Below are 18,944 nucleotides of genomic sequence, written 5' to 3' on the forward strand. Positions count from 1 at the left end.
AAAAAGCGTCAGTTTGTTTGGTGGGGCCACTGTCTAGAGAACTCATCCTGTGAGATAGTAGACAATAGTTAAGAATGGCGGGCTGGGAATTATATGGCCATTCTCCGTGCTGATCAGCTAATATGCAAGCACTGCTGAAGCATTTCAACCCTATCCGCTAAAGTTGGCACTAACTTAGCCGACAAGCGGCGGTCGCTCGGTCGGTATATTTCGCTTGCGGACTAAAATGACGGAGTTTAGAAAAGTGGTAACCTCTATACCAAGAAGTTTTGTGAGATTCTTTATGAACGTGCTTATGTGAACTGAGCTTGTGCGCGTCGGTGTGAATCTGACGTCGCTATCCCGTGTGCAACTCCGAACCAATCAGTTTCCAGAGGCGTTCAGAAGTCTGCACACCGCTCCATTATGCCGGGTGGGGGTAAGATGGCGGTGGGGGGCCTCGCTCAGCGCGACACTATCACGTCGTGAACTGAACTACAGCGCTATAAATGCATGATTGTGATGGGTGGTGCATACTCTGCTGTGGTGGGGCGGACATCATGAAGTGCATCCTGACTGTGGCGCTCCTAGGGGTGGCCGTGTGCCACCTGGCTCAGGCCAAGGTCATGCGGGGCGAAGCACCAGGTAAGTCCCCAGACATAAAATTATTTTTAATGTTAATACTGTACTCTGACTGACACCTTCCGCGGTATTGTTCAGGCTCTCCATACAACTGTTCGGATTGTACCTCGACTCGGCCATGATCACTTCTTCCAAAATCGTTTCCAATTCTCTATACCGCAGTTACTGGCAGTTGTAACATAACCCAAATAATAATAATAAATGTAAAGTTGTCCCTGTGATTAGTTAATTAAGCACCATGCAATGAAGACGTATGGGGGAGTGGCTGTATAGAGCCACATTTTCTCGACCTAGGCACTAGTTGGAGGTGAGTGGTCAGCTTCACGCCTCGGTGGCTTTACCCCCCGTACACATTGTATAGGAGAATGAGTGAACCCCAGAGCCGGTCTGGACGATTGGAGAATTGAAAATTCTTTTCCGTACCAGGACTCGAACTCCGAACCCTCTGTCGTCCAGCCCATAGCCAGTCGATATATCGACTACCCTATCCCGGCTCCTTCAAAATAATAATAATAATAATAATAATAATAATAATAATAATAAATCGAGCAGGTTGGTGTAGCGACAATTCTATAGATTTGTGATAGGAAAGTGAGCAGTTCGAATCTCAGCCGGCACAATGGCTGTCCTAAATGGCGATTTTCGTGGTTTTTGCCAGTCCCTCAAGATAAAAGCTGGGATAGTACCTTGATTATACCAAGGCCGATTCCTTCCAAATCCCTTCCAATTAAGTATCAACCATTCGTGCTACCATCGAAATGGTGACAGCGTCCTTAAACTACTCGTATAAAGCAATTCAGTTGCTCACTCATTTAACAGTTGAACTCAACAGCCCAGAGGCCAAATACAGAGCCAGCACAAACACTGATGACGATGGTGATAACATTAACAACATGATTAACAGTGTACCGAGCCGGATTTCCACAGCGACGTCTCGGGTGCGATCCCAGGTCAGGTCACGTGGAATCGATGGTGGACAAAATAGTTTTGGGGTCTCTCAGTGATCTCGGCATCTCTTTCCAGCTGACAAGATCTTCCTGTCGAAGCAGCGGGAGGTGCTGAAGCTGCTCAATAAAGTTCACGAGCCCAACCGCTTCAAAGATCAAGCGGACCTGGGACGCAGCTACGATCCTACTCAGCACTTAAGCAAATATAAGGTACGTGAACACACTTCAGCAAGTACAGGGTACGTCAACATAGTCCATCAAGTACAGGGTACGTGAACACGCTTCAGCCAGTATAGGGTATGTGAACACACTTCAGCAAGTACAGGGTACGTGAACATAGTCCATCAAGTACAGGATAGGTGAACACACTTCAGCAAGTACTGAACACATTCCAGCAAGTACAGGGTATGTGAACACACTTCAGCAAGTACAGGGTACTTGAACATAGTCCATCAAGTACAGGGTAGGTGAACACACTTCAGCAAGTACAGGGTACATGAACACACTTCAGGAAGTACAGAGTATGTGAACACATTCCAGCAAGTACAGGGTACGTGAATACATTCCAGCAAGTAGATGGTACTTGAATACACTTCAGCAAGTACAGGGTATGTGAACACATTCCAGCAAGTAGAGGGTACGTGAACACACTTCAGCAAGTACAGGGTATGTGAACACAATCCAGCAAGTAGAGGGTACGTGAATAAATTCCATCAAGTAGATGGCACATGAATACACTTCAGCAAGTACAGGGTATGTGAACACATTCCAGCAAGTACAGGGTCCGTGAATACATTCCAGCAAGTAGAGGGTACGTGAACACACTTCAGCAAGTACAGGGTATGTGAACACATTCCAGCAAGTAGAGGGTACGTGAATACATTCCAGCAAGTAGATGGTACACGAATACACTTCAGCAAGTACAGGGTATGTGAACATGTTTCAGCAAGTACAAGGTACATGAACACACTTTAACAGGCCCTCAGTGTAATAGGGTCGGAGAACACGTGGCCCATGTAACTACTTCGTCAATTGCGGATCAATGAAAAGCATAGGGTCAGTCAAGAAAGACGTTTCGGTTTAAACTAAATACATCTACATACGTATATGCAATGTACAGGAATGATAATGGTATCAATTAGCACAGTGGCCTTGGGAAAATAATGGTAAACATGCAAACCATCACCATCCAAGACCACCTTTAGTCAATGCTGAAACTTGGCGACAGCTCTGCTTGCAATGTATGCAGTGATTTCGATTAAAGCAGATGTCTTATCGTGTTCGCCATCTTGTCAAACAACAATTCAGGAAATGACAACTAGTGACGACACATTCTCCGAAGCCTACAACGAAAATTATCGGCAGAAACATTTAGCAGTGCCACCAATTCCATTAATATAGGTAATCTAAAATGAAGCAGCTTTGTTGACGGGTTCTATATAAAAAGATAAGTTCAATGCTGTTGTACATGGAACATAAGTAGATCACGTTTACAACTAAATAACTCAATGGAGCTGAGTCCTTCTTGAGCTCAGCCGCTCAAGTAATTCCCGGCATTCTATGGAACCCGACAGCTCATTACCGTGTTCACAAGAAATCCCCAATAGTCCCTATTCTGAGACACATAATTCCAGTATACAACCTCCCTTCCTATTTCCTTGAGATGCATTTTAATATTGTCCTGCCATTCACGTATAACTTTCCCTAGTGGTCTCATTCCTCTGGATTTCTCACTAGAACGTTGTACTCAAGCTTCTCCCGTGCATGTTACATGACCTACCCATCTCATCTGCCTTAACTTGATCATTTTCACAATATTTGGTGACAAATGCAAATTATGAAGGCCTTCATCATGCTACAATCTTCACCCTCCTATTGGACCATCCTTCTAAGGTGCAGATGTTCTCCTCTGTGACTCGTTCTACAAGTCTTTCGGTCCACATTCGTCCCTTAATGTCACAGACCAAGTTTGACACGCACACAAAACTACAGGCTCGTAAAAAATAAAATAAACAGAAAATTAAAAATCATTTCCAGCTAAAACCAAAAAGAACAGGAACAAAAATAAAATAAAATATAGGAACAAAATGCAACAATTAACAAACAAATAAACTCCGTGGTTTCAGTCCGCAAGCGAACTATACCCACCGAGCGAGTGACCGCCACCTGTCGGCGAAGTTAGTGCCAACTTTTGCGGATAGAGGGTGTCGCATGGTCAACGTAACGAATCCCCACGGCCGTTAATTTCGGTTTTCTAGGCCGGAACCGTTATTTCCTTGAAATACATCCTCAATTATCCTCACGAGACTGAGTGTACTCCGTTCCAGACCCACTACTTCTCAGAAAATTTGGTAGCGCCGGGAATCGAACCCGGACCTCTGGATCTGTAGCCAGGAACCATGACCACTAGAACACTGAAGAGGTCAACAAGTAACAATTGAACAAACGAAACAAAAAGAAAGAAAATCAGAAATGAAACTTCGGGGTGAAGCAGTTAACATCCCTGCTTCATGCATGGAAGTCCTGAGCTTAAATCTTGGCCCGACTGAGGTTTTCCCTTAGCCATCATACCCGATGTTCCGGCCGATATACAAGCCCAGAACCTTCCCAGAAGCAGTTAACATCCCTGCTTCATGCATGGAAGTCCTGAGCTTAAATCTTGGCCCGACTGAGGTTTTCCCTTAGCCATCATACCCGATGTTCCGGCCGATATACAAGCCCAGAACCTTCCCAGAAGCAGTTAACATCCCTGCTTCATGCATGGAAGTCCTGAGCTTAAATCTTGGCCCGACTGAGGTTTTCCCTTAGCCATCATACCCGATGTTCCGGCCGATATACAAGCCCAGAACCTTCCCATCAAGAAGCAGAGATCGATTTTACTAAGGAGCTACGGCTGGTTGTAACATTGCAGAACGCGTTGCCAGTGAAGACCCTCGTGAAGCAGTACACGTCAGGGCGTCTGCTGCCGCGAGGACAGATCTTCACTCTGTTTAACGACAGACAACGCGAGCAGATGATCACCATATTCGAGTCCTTGTTCTACGCGGAAGACTGGGACACCTTCTACCGCACGGCGTGCTACGTTCGCGACAGGGTCAACGAGGGGCAGTTCGTTTACGCCCTGAGTGTCGCTGTACTTCACAGGGAGGACACGCGTGGAATGGTACTGCCGCCGGCGTACGAGGTCTACCCACACCTCTTCGTCAACTCCGACGTCATTCACGCAGCTTACAGAGCCAAGATGAGGCAGGAGCCGGCCAGAGTGCGCATGAACTTCACAGGTAAAATGGAACTGCAGTGTCAGGTTTGTGGTTCTCACGCTGGTAGACTTTACCGATGTTTCGAAGGAATGTATTACCTCCATCTTCATGATCAAGGCCGCGCCATAACTCAAGCGGTTAGTAGCTGATTTCCCACCGCGGCGGCCCGGGTTCGATCCCGGGTCTGGTCAAGTGGGATTTGTGGTGGACAAATTGGCGCTGGGGCGGGTTCTCTCCGAGTACTTTGGTTTCCCCTGCCAATCTTCATTTCACTAACTTCTCCATCATCATAATCATCCGGGGCAGGCTACAATAGACCAATCAGTGGCCGCCGTGCCGAGTGGACCCAGTTGGACTCCACCCCCCTCTAAGTGAATTCATGATCAAAGAGTAAATTCGAGTAGGCAAGATGGAGGCAGTGCGTTCCACCATAAAGTCGGCAGATTTCTATCAGAATAGATGACGATCCATACCCCTGAAGATGTCACCCTTCTGTGAATTTCCCTGAGTGTCAGGAATTCAAACACTTAGTTTGGAGTCGTCTTGATGTGAATAAAATGGAGATGCCGTGATCTATACAAATGACTTAAAATGTGATACGGCACTTTAAAAAAATTAATTCTAACAAACATTAATGACAACAGTTTAGATAGCTCAGTGGGCATAGTGACAATGACACAGGCTGGACTACTGGAGAGCTGGGGTTCGATTCTCGGCTTAAGAAATAATTGTCTGTTATTCACAGCATCTAGGTTGATTCGAGAGACCACCTTCTTCTCCTACCCTGGGGGTACCGGAGGTCTCTTTCCTGGGGAAATGTGAGCAAAGTGAGGGAGGAATGACACCGACCACTGAATTGAATTTAGTGTTAGGAATGCGTGGAGCTATATCTCCAGCAACCCCTATGACTTCACGGAACGGAGTTTAGTTAAGCATGGGAAAACATTACCTTTCAGAACAGTGGGCCTCGGACTTTTGTCTGAGGCTTCAGTAATGCCAATACAAATAACACAGGATGTTTAGTAAACTCTTCACCTAGATCAATTAAGATGGGTGGTAGGATTAATTACTGGACACTGTCACCTAAAAGGACACCTTTTCAAATTGAGACTGACAGATGACCCAACCTGCGAAAGGTGCCTACAAGAAGACGAATCAGCCTCACATATCCTGTGTAATTGTGAGGACATAGCTTATTTAAGATTTCATCACTTGGGTTAGTTTTTTATGGAACCAATTGACTTTTATGACGCCCCCATAAATAAAGTCCTACATTTCATTTGAAGTGTAGGATTAATAAACGGCTAATCCAAAATGGAAGCACCATAGATCATTGAAGGTCGCAGTGCGAGGGCCGGTTTCTATGGCTCACCCCTCATACTTATAGACACTCCTCACCTTCTCTTAAAGAGGCGGAAGGCTTCAATACATATGGGAAACCGGAGGGTGCCAGAAGGGCTGCACAGCGTGGGGCGCATGCGTCTCGATTGCTGCCGGTGGACAGTTGCTGTTAGGCCATAGAAAAACTAACCATTTAACTCAATGGAGCTGAATCTTTCTAGAGAAACCCCATAGTCGCTCAGACACTCAAGATATTCAGAATGTTTTATGGAAACTTAAGGTTCATTACCGTGTTCACAACAGTTTGCCAATTTTCTATATCCTAAGCCAGATGAATTCAATCCACAACCGCCCGTTACTGTAGTAACGTTTTCTGGGAAGAGTTTCAGCGATCATTGGGGTACCTGTGAATTGCAGTTTGAGAAAATCTGGTTTAGAATTCGAACCCCTAAATCATTTTCCCTGACATGTGGATCCTCATCACCATGGCATGGCGCAGGAGACAGCCTGGTGATATCGATGGGTGGGGGGGTGGGGGTGTCAATATATTGAATATGCAGTCGAAGAGAGCTGACAAGGGGTGGTCTGCAGCGTGTATGTTAAGCGAGTGTTGCAAAACCCTCCATGTAAAATAGATAAACATGTTACGAAACGTTAAACAGATCCTCAGTTATGGCTCAGACCAGGGACAAGTAGGAAGTCTCTTGTGAACACGGTAATGAACACTTGGGATCCATAAAAGGAGGAAAATAACTTGTTTAAGTGAGAGAATGTCAGCTTCTCAAGCACTATCCTCCACGGAGTTAGTGTCTCACAAATCATCCTAACGAATTCAGTTAGGACCGTGCCATAGCTCAAGCGGTTAGTCGCCGGCTTTCCACCGCGGCGGCCCGAGATTGAGTAAAGGTGACGTCGTGTGGGATTTGTGGTGGACGAAGTAGTACTGGGGCAGGTTTACTCCTAGTACTTCTATGTCCACTGCCAATTCTCATTTCATCATCTGCTCCGCACTCATTTTCTGTCATCCAGGGCTGCTACAATAGGCCAGTTAGTTGCCGACGTACCAAGTGGACTTAGTCTCACCCCACCAAAAGAAACTAAAAAAACTAAAAAGACTAAGAATTCAGTCCAGTCCTTGGAGCGCATGACATGACACTGCCACTCCCTTCCTAACCCAGAGGTCATCACGTGTATTGACGTCATAACAGAAGAACTTCTTGCGGTACTTGTTGCAGGAACGGTCAGGAATCCTGAGCAGAGGGTGGCCTACCTGGGAGAGGACGTGGGCATAAACTCGCATCATAGTCACTGGCACATGGACTTCCCCTTCTGGTGGAAGCAGGATGAGTATGGCGTGAAGAAGGACCGGCAGGGGGAGCTGTTCTACTACATGCATCACCAGCTGATCGCCAGACTCGACTTGGAGCGCCTGTCCAACGATCTGCCCTTCGTGAAGCCACTTTACTGGGAGGACAAGATCGAGGATGGCTTCTACCCACAGACAACGTACCGGGTGGGGGGAGAGTTCCCGGCCAGACCTGATAACTTCGAGTTTCAGGACCTGCAGGACATCAAAGTGAAGGACATGGTTGATTATACGCGCAGGATACGCGAGGCAATTTCTCAGCAAAGTGTCATAACGGTGAGAGCTATCTCAAAGTCAATATTATACACACGAACATGGGGTCGCATATGATGCGGGGGTGGGGCTTCTGATCCCACGGGGGCCTCTTCTGCCTATCCAGTGCTACTGTGTACTCTTTCTAGCGGAGCACGAAGCACATCACTCCAACGTAATGCTAAGGTCAAGAAGTGGCCGCGCCATAGCTCAAGCGGGTAGTCGCTGGCTTCTCACGGCGGCGGCCCGGGTTCGATCCCGGGTCTGATCAAGTGGGATTTGTGGTGGACGAAATGGCGCTGGAGCAGGTTTTCTCCAAGTACTTCGGTTTCCCTTGCCAATCTTCATTCCACCAATTGCTCCACAATCACCCTCACCTATCATCTGGGGCTGGTACAGTAGGCCAGAAGTAGCCGCAGTACAAGGGACTTAGTCCCACCCCACTAGCATTAAAAAGAAAGGTTAAGAATATAGGGAGTTATACCTCCAATCCCGGTGGTAATTAATTAAGTGTAGAGACTCTGCCTTATGCAGTAGCCTCCAGTTAAATACATATGACGGATTTCAATACAGGCAAACGAGGAGAATGAGTAGGAGATAGCGCTGTGTATGTTGGTAGACAGATACCAATGCTTCGGAGGAACATGCTGCGTACATAGCCAGGGTATGTTTACCTTCTACTAGTCTACACAGCGTCACATCCCAGACGAGAGTAACCTCCACACTCAACAATAGTGATAAATCCAATTCTCATATGACTACTGATAATGAATAGTTGTCTCGCTGCTTGCGTCATGTGGCTTGTCTGTCATGCAGAGGTGGGGCCAGAATCTGCCCCTGAACGACACGATGGGCATCAACATACTCGGCAGCTTGGTAGAGCCGTCCCAAGAATCGCCGAACCCGCAGTACTACGGCGCGCTCCACAACTACGGCCACATCCTGCTCGGACAGATCACCGACCCCAAGGGAAAGTTCGACGTGAGTATGACGTCATTTCTTCAGATAATACTAGGAAGGACAGGGCAGATGGACTGTGCCCGTGTCGATCTCTGGTAGTAGCAGTGTTCAACCTTCGGGTTCTGCTACCACAGAGTTAGTTAATTAGTAAGATGGCTCTTAGGGAAACGGGTTTGTGACGGTGGGAAGTGGATGGAACTGGCTCAGGATTGTGTCCAGTGGCGGGATTTGGTATTAGCAGTGTTGATCCTTCGGGTTCGGCTACCAGAGAGTTAATTAATTAGTAAGATGGATCTTAGGGAAACAGGTCGTGAGGATGAGAGGTGGATGTAACTGGCTCAGGATCGTGTCCAGTGGCGGGCTTTGTTTATTAGCGGTGTTGAACCTTCGGGTTCTGCTACCAGAGAGTTAGTTAATTAGTAAGATGCATCTCAGGGAAACAGGTTGTGAGGATGGGAGGTGGATGGAACTGGCTCAGGATCGTGTCCAGTGGCAGGCTTTGGTATTAGCGGTGTCGAACCTTCGGGTTCTGCTACCAGAGAGTTAATTATTTAGTAACACGAATGTTAGGGGAAAGGGTTTTAAGGAAGGGAAGTGGCTGGAACTGGCTCAGGATCGTGTCCAGTGGCGGGCTTTGGTATTAGCGGTGTTGAACCTTCGGGTTCTGCTACCAGAGAGTCAGTTAATTAGTAAGATGGATTTTAGGGAAACAGACTTTGAGGATGGAAGGTGGATGGAACTGGCTCAGGATCGTGTCCAGCGGCGGGCTCTCGTAATGGCAGTTAACATAAACAAATCAATGTATCACAAATGTTCCTGCTTTTCACGTTTATAAACATGTGGATGAAGCGTGACACTTTGCCCTAGCTTCTCAGTACCGGAAGCAACACACCCAGCAGCTACTTGCTACTGGCTTTATCCTAGACCCAGAATTCAGCAGTCTCTGCCCTCTTTCAGATGCCCCCTGGCGTCATGGAGCACTTCGAGACTGCGACGCGCGACCCTGCCTTCTTCAGGCTGCACAAGTACATAGACAACCTGTTCAAGCTGCACAAGGACATGCTGCCTCCTTACGCACGCGAAGAGGTGAGCGCTTCTTTCTGCTTCTGCTTCTCTTCCAATTCATTCTATTCTTCCTTCTTCTTTACGTTGTTCCCTCTCTTTTTCATCTCCCTCCACATACTCCTTACTGCCGTTCTTGTTCTTTCTATGGCAACACCGTCTTCATCCCTTCTCTGAAATTTGTCTTCTTACACCTCATTTCCCTTTCCTTTGTCCTTCTCCTTCCATTTCCCGTTCTATCTAGCTCTTGTTTTCTTTATTTTTGTCGCCTCCCAATGGTTCCTTCTAGATTCTCCTCCTTCTTCCTATGGTTAACACTGCCTTGCTGTGTGGATTTTTTTTTAATTCGCTTAGTGGGGGGTGGAGTCCAGTTGGGTCCACTCGGCACGGCGGCCACTGATTGGACTATTGTACCTGCCCCGGATGATTATGATGATGGAGAATTTGGTGGAATGAAGATTGACAGGGGAAACCGAAGTACTCGGAGAAAACCTACCCCAGCGCAAATTTGTTCACCATAAATCTCACTTTATCAGTCCCGGGTCTGAACCCGGGCCGCCTCGGATGGAAGCCAGCGACTGTTTGAGATATGGCGCGGCCACTGTATGGATGGTTACAAACTGTCGGGTAAATTGCTGCTGGTCCTCGCCAGCACAATGATTCTTGGTTTCGAGTCTCGTACTGTCTCATGACACTGGCAGTCGCCCTATGGTCTAGTGGATGGTTAGGTTATTGTTCACGGTAGCATCACTGCTCTTGGCAACACAAAATGGCAGCGTGGCTCAGTTTCCTTGCCGTTTCCACGACAACATTATCTCACTGTTTGAATGTCACATTCTTACTTTGCAGTTGCAATGTAACACTGCCGGCATGCTTGGCTGCCTCCTTGGGAAAGCGTCTTGCGCAATCTCTATGTCACCTGTCAGGTGTTTGGTTCTCAGCGGTGTTTATCCCATTAAAGCCCGGTGGTTACTATATGTATCACCTGCTTTAAGATAACAAAGATCTGTACTCTGCCTCCAGAATGTATTTGTCCTATGCTTCTCACAATAAACAGCAATTATTTCCCTAAACAGCATTAACCGGTTCGTCTCTGTAACGCAGAAGTAATGTGTTTCCTGTGAAGTACGGACTGGATTTTTATATATTATCTAGAAGACTTGACAGGTCTGTGAGTAGAGCGTGCGTGTGTAGAGGGGGCTAGTTAATGAGTGAGCGCCCGCCCGAGTAACCCCATTAGAAGAGTAGTAACCAGTAATAGCTAGAGACCTCCCTTTATTGAAGACGGAGCCCTATTTCTAAACTCGTATATGCCTAGGAGAGGAAAAATCTTGTTCATGGGTCCCGAAAGGATTCAAAATCACGAATCATTGTGCTGACGAGGACCAGCAGCAATTTAACCCACCGATCGGTCGATAGTCAACCGATGTTTCGGATGGACATGTCGCCTACATCTTCAGAGTTAAAGAATACGCCAAGTAAGAAAACAGCTTGAGACAACTAGCAAGCAGAGACTCACTTTCGACCCTGAAAAGGGAGGCGATGTATTCCTCTGAAACGTCGGTTAACTTTTAACGGACTACATGGAGTTATATCCCAAAAGACAGAACTCGTCGTTCCCATGGTAACGGTGACCACTTACCTTGCAGCTCGAGTTCCCGGGCGTGGCGATTCAGGACGTCACTGTGGACGACCTGGTCACGTACTTCGAGGACTTCGACATCGACTTGCTGAACGCCCTGGATGACACCCTAGAGCTGAAGGACGTGGAGATAAAGGCCCGGGTGCGTCGCCTCAACCACCGCCCCTTCACTTTCAGCATCACTGTGAACAGCAACCAGGAGCAAATGGCAGCGGTTCGGATCTTCCTGGGCCCCAAGTTCGACTGGTTCGGGCAAGAGATCCCCATCAACGAGAAGCGGCTCTACGTCATAGAGCTCGACAAGTTTGTTGCTAAAGGTGAGGGCTACGTCTCCCTCTGTCCGTCAGCACTTCCGTCTTATGAACTACTGAGTAGACTGGGAGCAGTCTCGGTGACCATAGCCACACTAAAACTTACTGGACTGAATGTTCTTCCATTCGTGGGCTCCGCCACATATGAAACTCAAAATTAATTTCGTATTTTTCTTCCAAGCGTAAATGTTTTGAATTCTGGAAGGATGGATGATAAATTACAAATGTTTGAAGATATATCAAGAAAGAATAAGGAGTGAAATAATTCTAGGAACTTTGTGACGTATACGGGTTACAATATTTGTTACAGTGGCGTAACCGAGGTAATTACGATGGGGTAAGAATGTAGATTGGATTAAACCGCAAGAAAGTAAATAGACCTTGGTGAGAAGACCGAAGCATTAGGATTAATCTTACGGAAAGAGGTTTTAAGGAAGAGAGGCGAATGGAACTGGCTCAGGATCGTGTCCAGTGGCGGGATATAGTATTAGCGGTGTTGAACCTTCGGGTTCTGCTACCAGAGAGTCAGTTAATTAGTAAGATGGATCTTAGGGAAAGAGGCTGTGAGGATGGGAGGTGGATGGAACTGGCTCAGGATCGTGTCCAGTGACGGGCTCTGGTATTAGCGGTGTTGAACCTTCGGGTTATGCTACCAGAGAGTCAGTTAATTAGTAAGATGGATCTTAGGGAAAGAGGCTGTGAGGATGGGAGGTGGATGGAACTGGCTCAGGATCGTGTCCAGTGGCGGGGTTTGGTATTAGCCGTGCTGAACCTTCGGGTTCTGCTACCAGAGAGTTAGTTAATTAGTAAGATGGATCTTAGGGAAATAGGCTGTGAGGCTAGGAGATGGCTGGAACTGGCTTAGGATCGGTTCCGCACTAACTGTAGTAAAACTGTGACGTGATGTGTGCCGTGTTGCAGTGAACAAGGGGGCAACCGTTATACAGCGGAAGAGCAGCGAGTCCAGCGTCGCAATTCCGGACAGAGAGACGACCAAAATACTCGTGCGGCGGGTTGACGACGCGCTGCAGGGGAAGGCGACGTACACAGTGAACAAGGTAACACCTGACGAAGAATTTTCCTCGTTAAGCAATTCTCTCCAGCCTCCTGTCACTTCCTCTCTCTTGGGTTCAAATGTTCTCCTCAGCACCCTGTTCTCAAAACCTCTACGCTTTCTTTATGAAGTAAATGTCCGGTGCGGTGGTCATGTCACTCCGTCTATTGTCTGTGACTTATACCAGTGCCTGAGCTGCTGAAAACATTTTAATTACGTGCCCTGTTGGAGACTTCAAGTAAATTTTTCGGAAACATCAGGTTTTCGGCCACACGGGTCGAAAACAAATTCCAGCTAAGAAACAAACTATCTCCATGGAGCTGGGAACTTCTTGAGAAGCCAGCCGCTGCTTAGCCACACAAGAAATTCGAATGTTCATTACCTTCATCACAAGAGCCCGGAACCGATTTATAACCTGTGCCAAAGAAATCCAGTCCACACCCGCCCAATTCCATTACTTTAAGAATAATTTTAGTACTTCCCTCCCATCAAAGTCTGCCTTTATCCTTGTCCGCATCCTTCAGGCTTTCCTATAAGAAATCTGCATACACGACCTTTACTCTCCTATGCCTGCTACATCCCATACCCATCACCTCGTTCTTGAAGCCTACTTTATATAAGGTTATAAATGAACTTCATCTATGATATAATATGTTAGTTAAGTTTTTGTTGAATTTGGTAAAAGGGAAAGTTCGTAACGTGTCCGCCATTGTGATTTCAGCCATATTTAACGGTTTCAACACGGTTGATGTTGACTCCGCTCGTGGGCCTTTACACTGTGTGGATATGGGCAGTGCTGGCGACATTTTAGATATATGTTGTCTCAATCCTTAGCGTCCGCCCTGAAGACGAAGGCACAATATACTTCCGAAACGTAGAAAAACACATCCATTTTTCACAAGGCACATAAATAGAACAATTGACTCAGTATCGACAGAAAGCCACAGTGACAAGGTAGCGCCGCTGCTAAGTCTCTGTACTCCATCGTGGCTACGCTTTCCGTAGACTCGAATTAGTCTTTCGGACATGCGAACACAAAGACTATTCGATGATACAGCTGAGCCTCGACCCATGACTCCCTCACTTGCGAACTTCAGTACATACAATCACATTAGCCTCGGACTTGCAATGCGGAAATCGAATTGCGAACCTTGGATAACTCCTTCAGGGACCCCAGCGACACCCCACTCTCCCAAATCGAGTCCCTCCCAGCATCATCCATACCCAGAGCTCTCTCCTGTCTGAATTCGACGAGATGTTGAAGATGTCGGGTTCTGATACCATAACTAACGCACTTCATTCAGCTGAGGCCTTCTTGAGAAGCTGCCAGTCATGCAGTTACTCAAGAACTTCCCGGCATTTTATGGAACCCAAATGTTCATTATCATGTTCACAAGAGCCCTCCACTGGTACCCATCCTGAGTAAGACCTCTCCAGCCAGTACCATCCCATGTTATCTCTCTAGGATCCATTTTAATATTATCCACCAACTTACGTCTTGGTCTTCCTAGGGGTCTCTTTCTTTCTGGCTTTCCATCCTCTTCTTTTCCATTCGCTCTACGTGCCTTGCCCATCTCATCCTCCTTGTCTTGTTCATTCTAATTAACTTGGAGAAGAGTACAAGTTATGAAACTCCTCGTTATGCAGTTTTCTCAAAGTTCCTGTCACTTGTAAGATTTGAGGTTTTCACGGCGGTGACTATGAAGAAAGCAGTCTTAGACTGTTAGCACCTGCTCGCGCTGGTTCCCCGCTAGCAGATTTTCTTATTTTTTCTTTTACCTTGAAGATGGAGGCGATACGTTCCTTCGAAACGTCGATTAACACAATATCTACAGGACGCCACATCCCAGAAGACTGCTTTCTCCTGTCACTTTATCTCTCTTTGATCAAGATATTCTCCTCAGCAAACTGTTCTCAATCACCCTCAGTCTATGTTCCTCCCTTAATGTCGGAGACCAAGTTTCACACCCATACAGAACCACAGGAAAAATTATAGTTCTGTATATTCTGATGTTTATGTTTTTTATACAGCAGACGAAAGGCTCTGGACTGAATGGTACCAAGCATTACCCGAGTTCAATCGCCTCTTAATTTCCTCCTCAATCAGGTTTTGATTTGTTATCGTCGTTCCCAAATATCTGAACTGTGCCACATTTTCAAAACATCTGTTTCCTATCTTTATGTCATGATTATGCCCTGCACTCTGGTGACGAGACAGCAACATATACTTAGTTTTCTCTGAGTTTCATATCACACCATGTTATTTTGTTTATAAAGTTTATAAATGTTTGATGACTCGAACTGCAGCTCTCAACGACCCGTGAAAACTTATTTTTAATATGTTCAATGGTTAAAACGTTCAGTAACGTCATATATGAAATCCCTTTATTGATTTTATAATAAAGACAACATAATTTAACATGACATCTGGCTAAGGATAGGGACCAGTGGAAGGCTCATGTGAACACAATAACGAACCTTCGGGTTCCATAAATTGCTGGGAAGTTCTTGAGTAGCTGCACAACTGGCGGCTTCTCAGGAAGGGCTCAGCTCCACGAGTGAGTGAGTTATTTTAATATGACAGTGGATAATACGTTGACTGAGTACCCCTGTACATCCCAGGTTATAATGAACTAGAATTATGATTTTTGGACTTATGTCCCTTTATAGCGGCCTCCGTAGTCTAGAGGTAACGTTCCCACCTCATGACTCGTAGTACGCGGGTTCAAACCCGTCGGAGGTCGTGGAATTTTTAAGGGCCAGGGAACAAGTCCTCCGGGAGGGACTTTAAGCCGTGGGTCCCGTGTCGTAGCTTTACGGCACGTAAAAGAACCTCATATCTCCTAAGGAGGTCACTGAGCCAAATTCAAGGACATTTCCCGCCCAACAGTAGTCTCTAACGCCTCTGATAGATGGGGGAAGCAACATAGATACCGCCAAGCCAGTAGAGGCCGAACTCGCTGGCTTGGTCGGGACTGATGGTAAGCACCAGTATTGGTAGGGTATAGAGACTGGTAGAATATCATAGAGGGAAGCACATACATCAAACTGGTCGCGGTGCACGGGGAAACCCACCCTCTCTAAATAACTAACTAACTAACTATGTCCCTTTTTCGGGAAAGAAAGAAGCCATAAATTCGAGGTAGGGCTGTAGCAATGCACTATATATCATTCGTTTCTTCCGATGCTTCATTAAACTTACTAGGCCACATCGAAGTATTTAAAGATGCAGTTATCTGTGGAGCTTGTACAGAGAGAGAGAGAGAGAGAGACAGACAGGCCTTGGAGTCAAGGCCAGAGCAGCTTATTTCTAACAGACTGTTACTGGTAGCATTGATCTCTTACAGGATGTGCGCCATTGCGGCTACCCAGAGCGCCTGCTACTCCCCAAGGGCAAACGAGACGGCATGCCCTTCAGCCTCTTCGTAATTCTGACTGACTTTGATAAGGAGAAGGTGAGTTCCAAAGTTCTTAACACATTCCATCCTATGCAGCCGGTTGATGCATGAGTAACATGAGCCAATCAGGATTTTATGTTCAAGTCCAAGTCATATTGCGATTGACGGCCAGTCTGTCAGTAAGTCTTGGTGTCGAGCCCCGTCTGGAGCTCATGACCAGATATTTATTACGTTGAACGTTACTGTTTTGTTTTTTGTGAGGCGCCCTCTCTGACGAGAGGACGGATCTGTCTTTTTTCCATGCTACTTGTCCTTGCCAGAGCAGTTTTTCTTGGGTCCGAGTCCCTTGGGAGGTAGAGGCATTCGACTCCGCCTCTACACGGGACAGGATTTTATGAATACAGGGAACCCAAATAAATATATACACACCTTTCACCCGCCATTTTCTTTGACTGTTCTGCCATTAGATAAGGTGGCTTCGGTATTTATGTGACTATCACCATCTGTCGAGAGAATACCACACTATACACCGTACATTATATTTCGGTTCAACTTTGAAAATGTTATTAAATAACCTCTATTGAAATGTGTGTACATTTTGGGGGGACACTCTGTGTTAAAATAAATGAACATCTACTAAAAGTGTAAATATGAAAAGGGTTTAAAGTGTGATTTCCTTAGTTCTTAATCCTTCTGGCGGTGATAAGTACCAGCGGATCCCCACGCCAATATGAGAACCAGGGGCACGCTTTGTTTTCGATCTGCAACGTAAGAGAGTAAAGTTACTGCCGTCGTAAGGTCCCCAGTAAGGGCCGTGCCATAGCTCAAGCGGTTAGTCGTTCTCTTCCCACCGTGGAGGCCCGGGTTCGATCCCGGGTCTGGTCAAGTGTGATTTGTGGTGGACAAAGTGGCGTTGGGGCAGGTTTGCTCCGAGTACTTCGGTTTCCCCTGCCAATCTTCATTCCACCAATTTCTCCACAATCACCCTCACCTATCATCTGGGGCTGGTACAATAGGCCAGATGTGGCCGCAGTGCAAGGGACTTAGTCCCACCCCACTAGAAATAAAAAAAGGTTCCCAGTAGAGTGGAGATAAAGAGATGTGACGCCGTCTAGTCTGATAGGTATTTAACATAAATAAAAGTAACATGCACAAAAAATCAACTCAATCCCAAAATATTTAGCTGGAACATCCTGCTTCCATCATGTGTTGAAAGCAGACATAATGAAATACAATATGTCACTATTTCAGACACAGTGCGACGTAAAGTGCCATCCTTCTGTTGTAGGTGAATGATTTACCCTGGGACTACGACTACGGGGGCTCCATTAGCTACTGTGGTACCGTTTCGGGACACAAGTACCCGGACAGCAAGCCCATGGGATTCCCCTTCGATAGGCAAATCAACAGCGATAACTTCTTCAGATCCAACATTTACCAGAAGGACGTTGTAATCACCTTCAAGGACAGCGAGTAGATCGGACAGCGCTTCCGGTCGATAGCTACACATATACTGAATGAGGCAAAAGTCAGGACACACTTTAAAATGAGGAAAATATCCATTAATCGTATCATTGAAATACATTTCGTGATTTCTCTTGCAGATATAATCAAATCTCGCATATACATATTCACGTACGAATATGAATACTTAAACTGTACCACCTCACACAGTGATACGAGCTTCAAAACTGGTGGGGATACTTGAAGTTACTATGAAGTGTGTCCTGAATTTTGCACAACCTGTACATCAAATAACATGTCCCATCATGGGTCTGTATATTATTACGTGCCTAATCAGTATGGCTTCATTTGTGTTTAGATTGAAAAGTTGTGTTTCAAATAATATTTGTCATACAATCATTGTCATAATATTTCTATCGGAATTAATTCAAATAAAACATAGTTTGTGTAACTTTTTCGTTTTGGATAATTCACTGCACGGGTATTTTGAATTACAAGTAGCGTTAAGAACCGTTGAGATTATACAGCAAGTGCCATCGTTTGTTGGAATAAGGAAGAACTACCTGATCAGTGGAAGGAGTCCATTGCTGTACCGGTTCATAAGAAGGGTGATAAAACTGACTGTAGTACTTATCGGGGGATGCCACTGATATCAACTTCATACAAAATTGTATCCAATATTCTTCTCTCAAGGTTATGTCTATACATAGATGAAATTATTGGGGATCATCAGTGTGGGTTTCGACGTAGCAGATCAACTACAAATCAGAGTTTTCCATTCGTCAGATACTGGAAGAGACATGGCAGTGCAATAAGACAGTACATCAGCTATTCATAGACTTCAAGAAAGCGTGTGATTCAGTTAGGAGGGAAGTATTGTACAATATTCTGATAAGAGTTTGGGGTACCCATGAAACTAGTTAGGCTGATTAAAATGTGTTTAAACGAAAAGTATAGTAAAGTCCGTGTAGGTAAATATTTCTCTGATAAATTTCCTATCCAGAATGGTCTAAAACAAGGAGATGCTTTATTGCCACTCCTTTTCAATTTTGCTTCAGAATATGCAATTAGGAAGGTACAGGGAAACCAGGTGAGACTGAAATTAAATGGGACACATCAGCTGTTGGCCTATGCTGATGATGTGAATCTACTGGGTGATAATGCAGATACCATAAAGAGAAACAGAAAGCTGTAATTGACGCAAGTAAGGGATTTGGTTTGAAGTAAACACAGAGAAAACTAAGTATATGTTGCCGTCACGTCACC

The 18,944-nt window shown here is 45.8% G+C and overlaps 1 protein-coding gene across 1 annotated transcript; it reads left to right on the forward strand.

Annotated features, from left to right (window-relative positions):
* The first annotated feature begins 484 nt into the window (after positions 1 to 484).
* Positions 485 to 18,125, forward strand: LOC111863773 (hemocyanin A chain). Its single transcript, XM_023850432.2, has 10 exons — positions 485 to 624; positions 1,645 to 1,778; positions 4,480 to 4,849; positions 7,405 to 7,811; positions 8,604 to 8,768; positions 9,705 to 9,833; positions 11,459 to 11,768; positions 12,684 to 12,820; positions 16,164 to 16,271; positions 17,503 to 18,125. The coding sequence occupies exons 1-10, from the start codon at positions 489 to 491 to the stop codon at positions 17,689 to 17,691; spliced, it is 2,085 nt and encodes a 694-aa protein (XP_023706200.2). The 5' UTR covers positions 485 to 488; the 3' UTR covers positions 17,692 to 18,125.
* The last annotated feature ends 819 nt before the right edge of the window (positions 18,126 to 18,944 follow it).

This window comes from Cryptotermes secundus, unplaced genomic scaffold (genome assembly GCF_002891405.2).
Source record: "Cryptotermes secundus unplaced genomic scaffold, Csec_1.0 scaffold1705, whole genome shotgun sequence".
Taxonomy (NCBI): Eukaryota; Metazoa; Arthropoda; class Insecta; order Blattodea; family Kalotermitidae; genus Cryptotermes; species Cryptotermes secundus.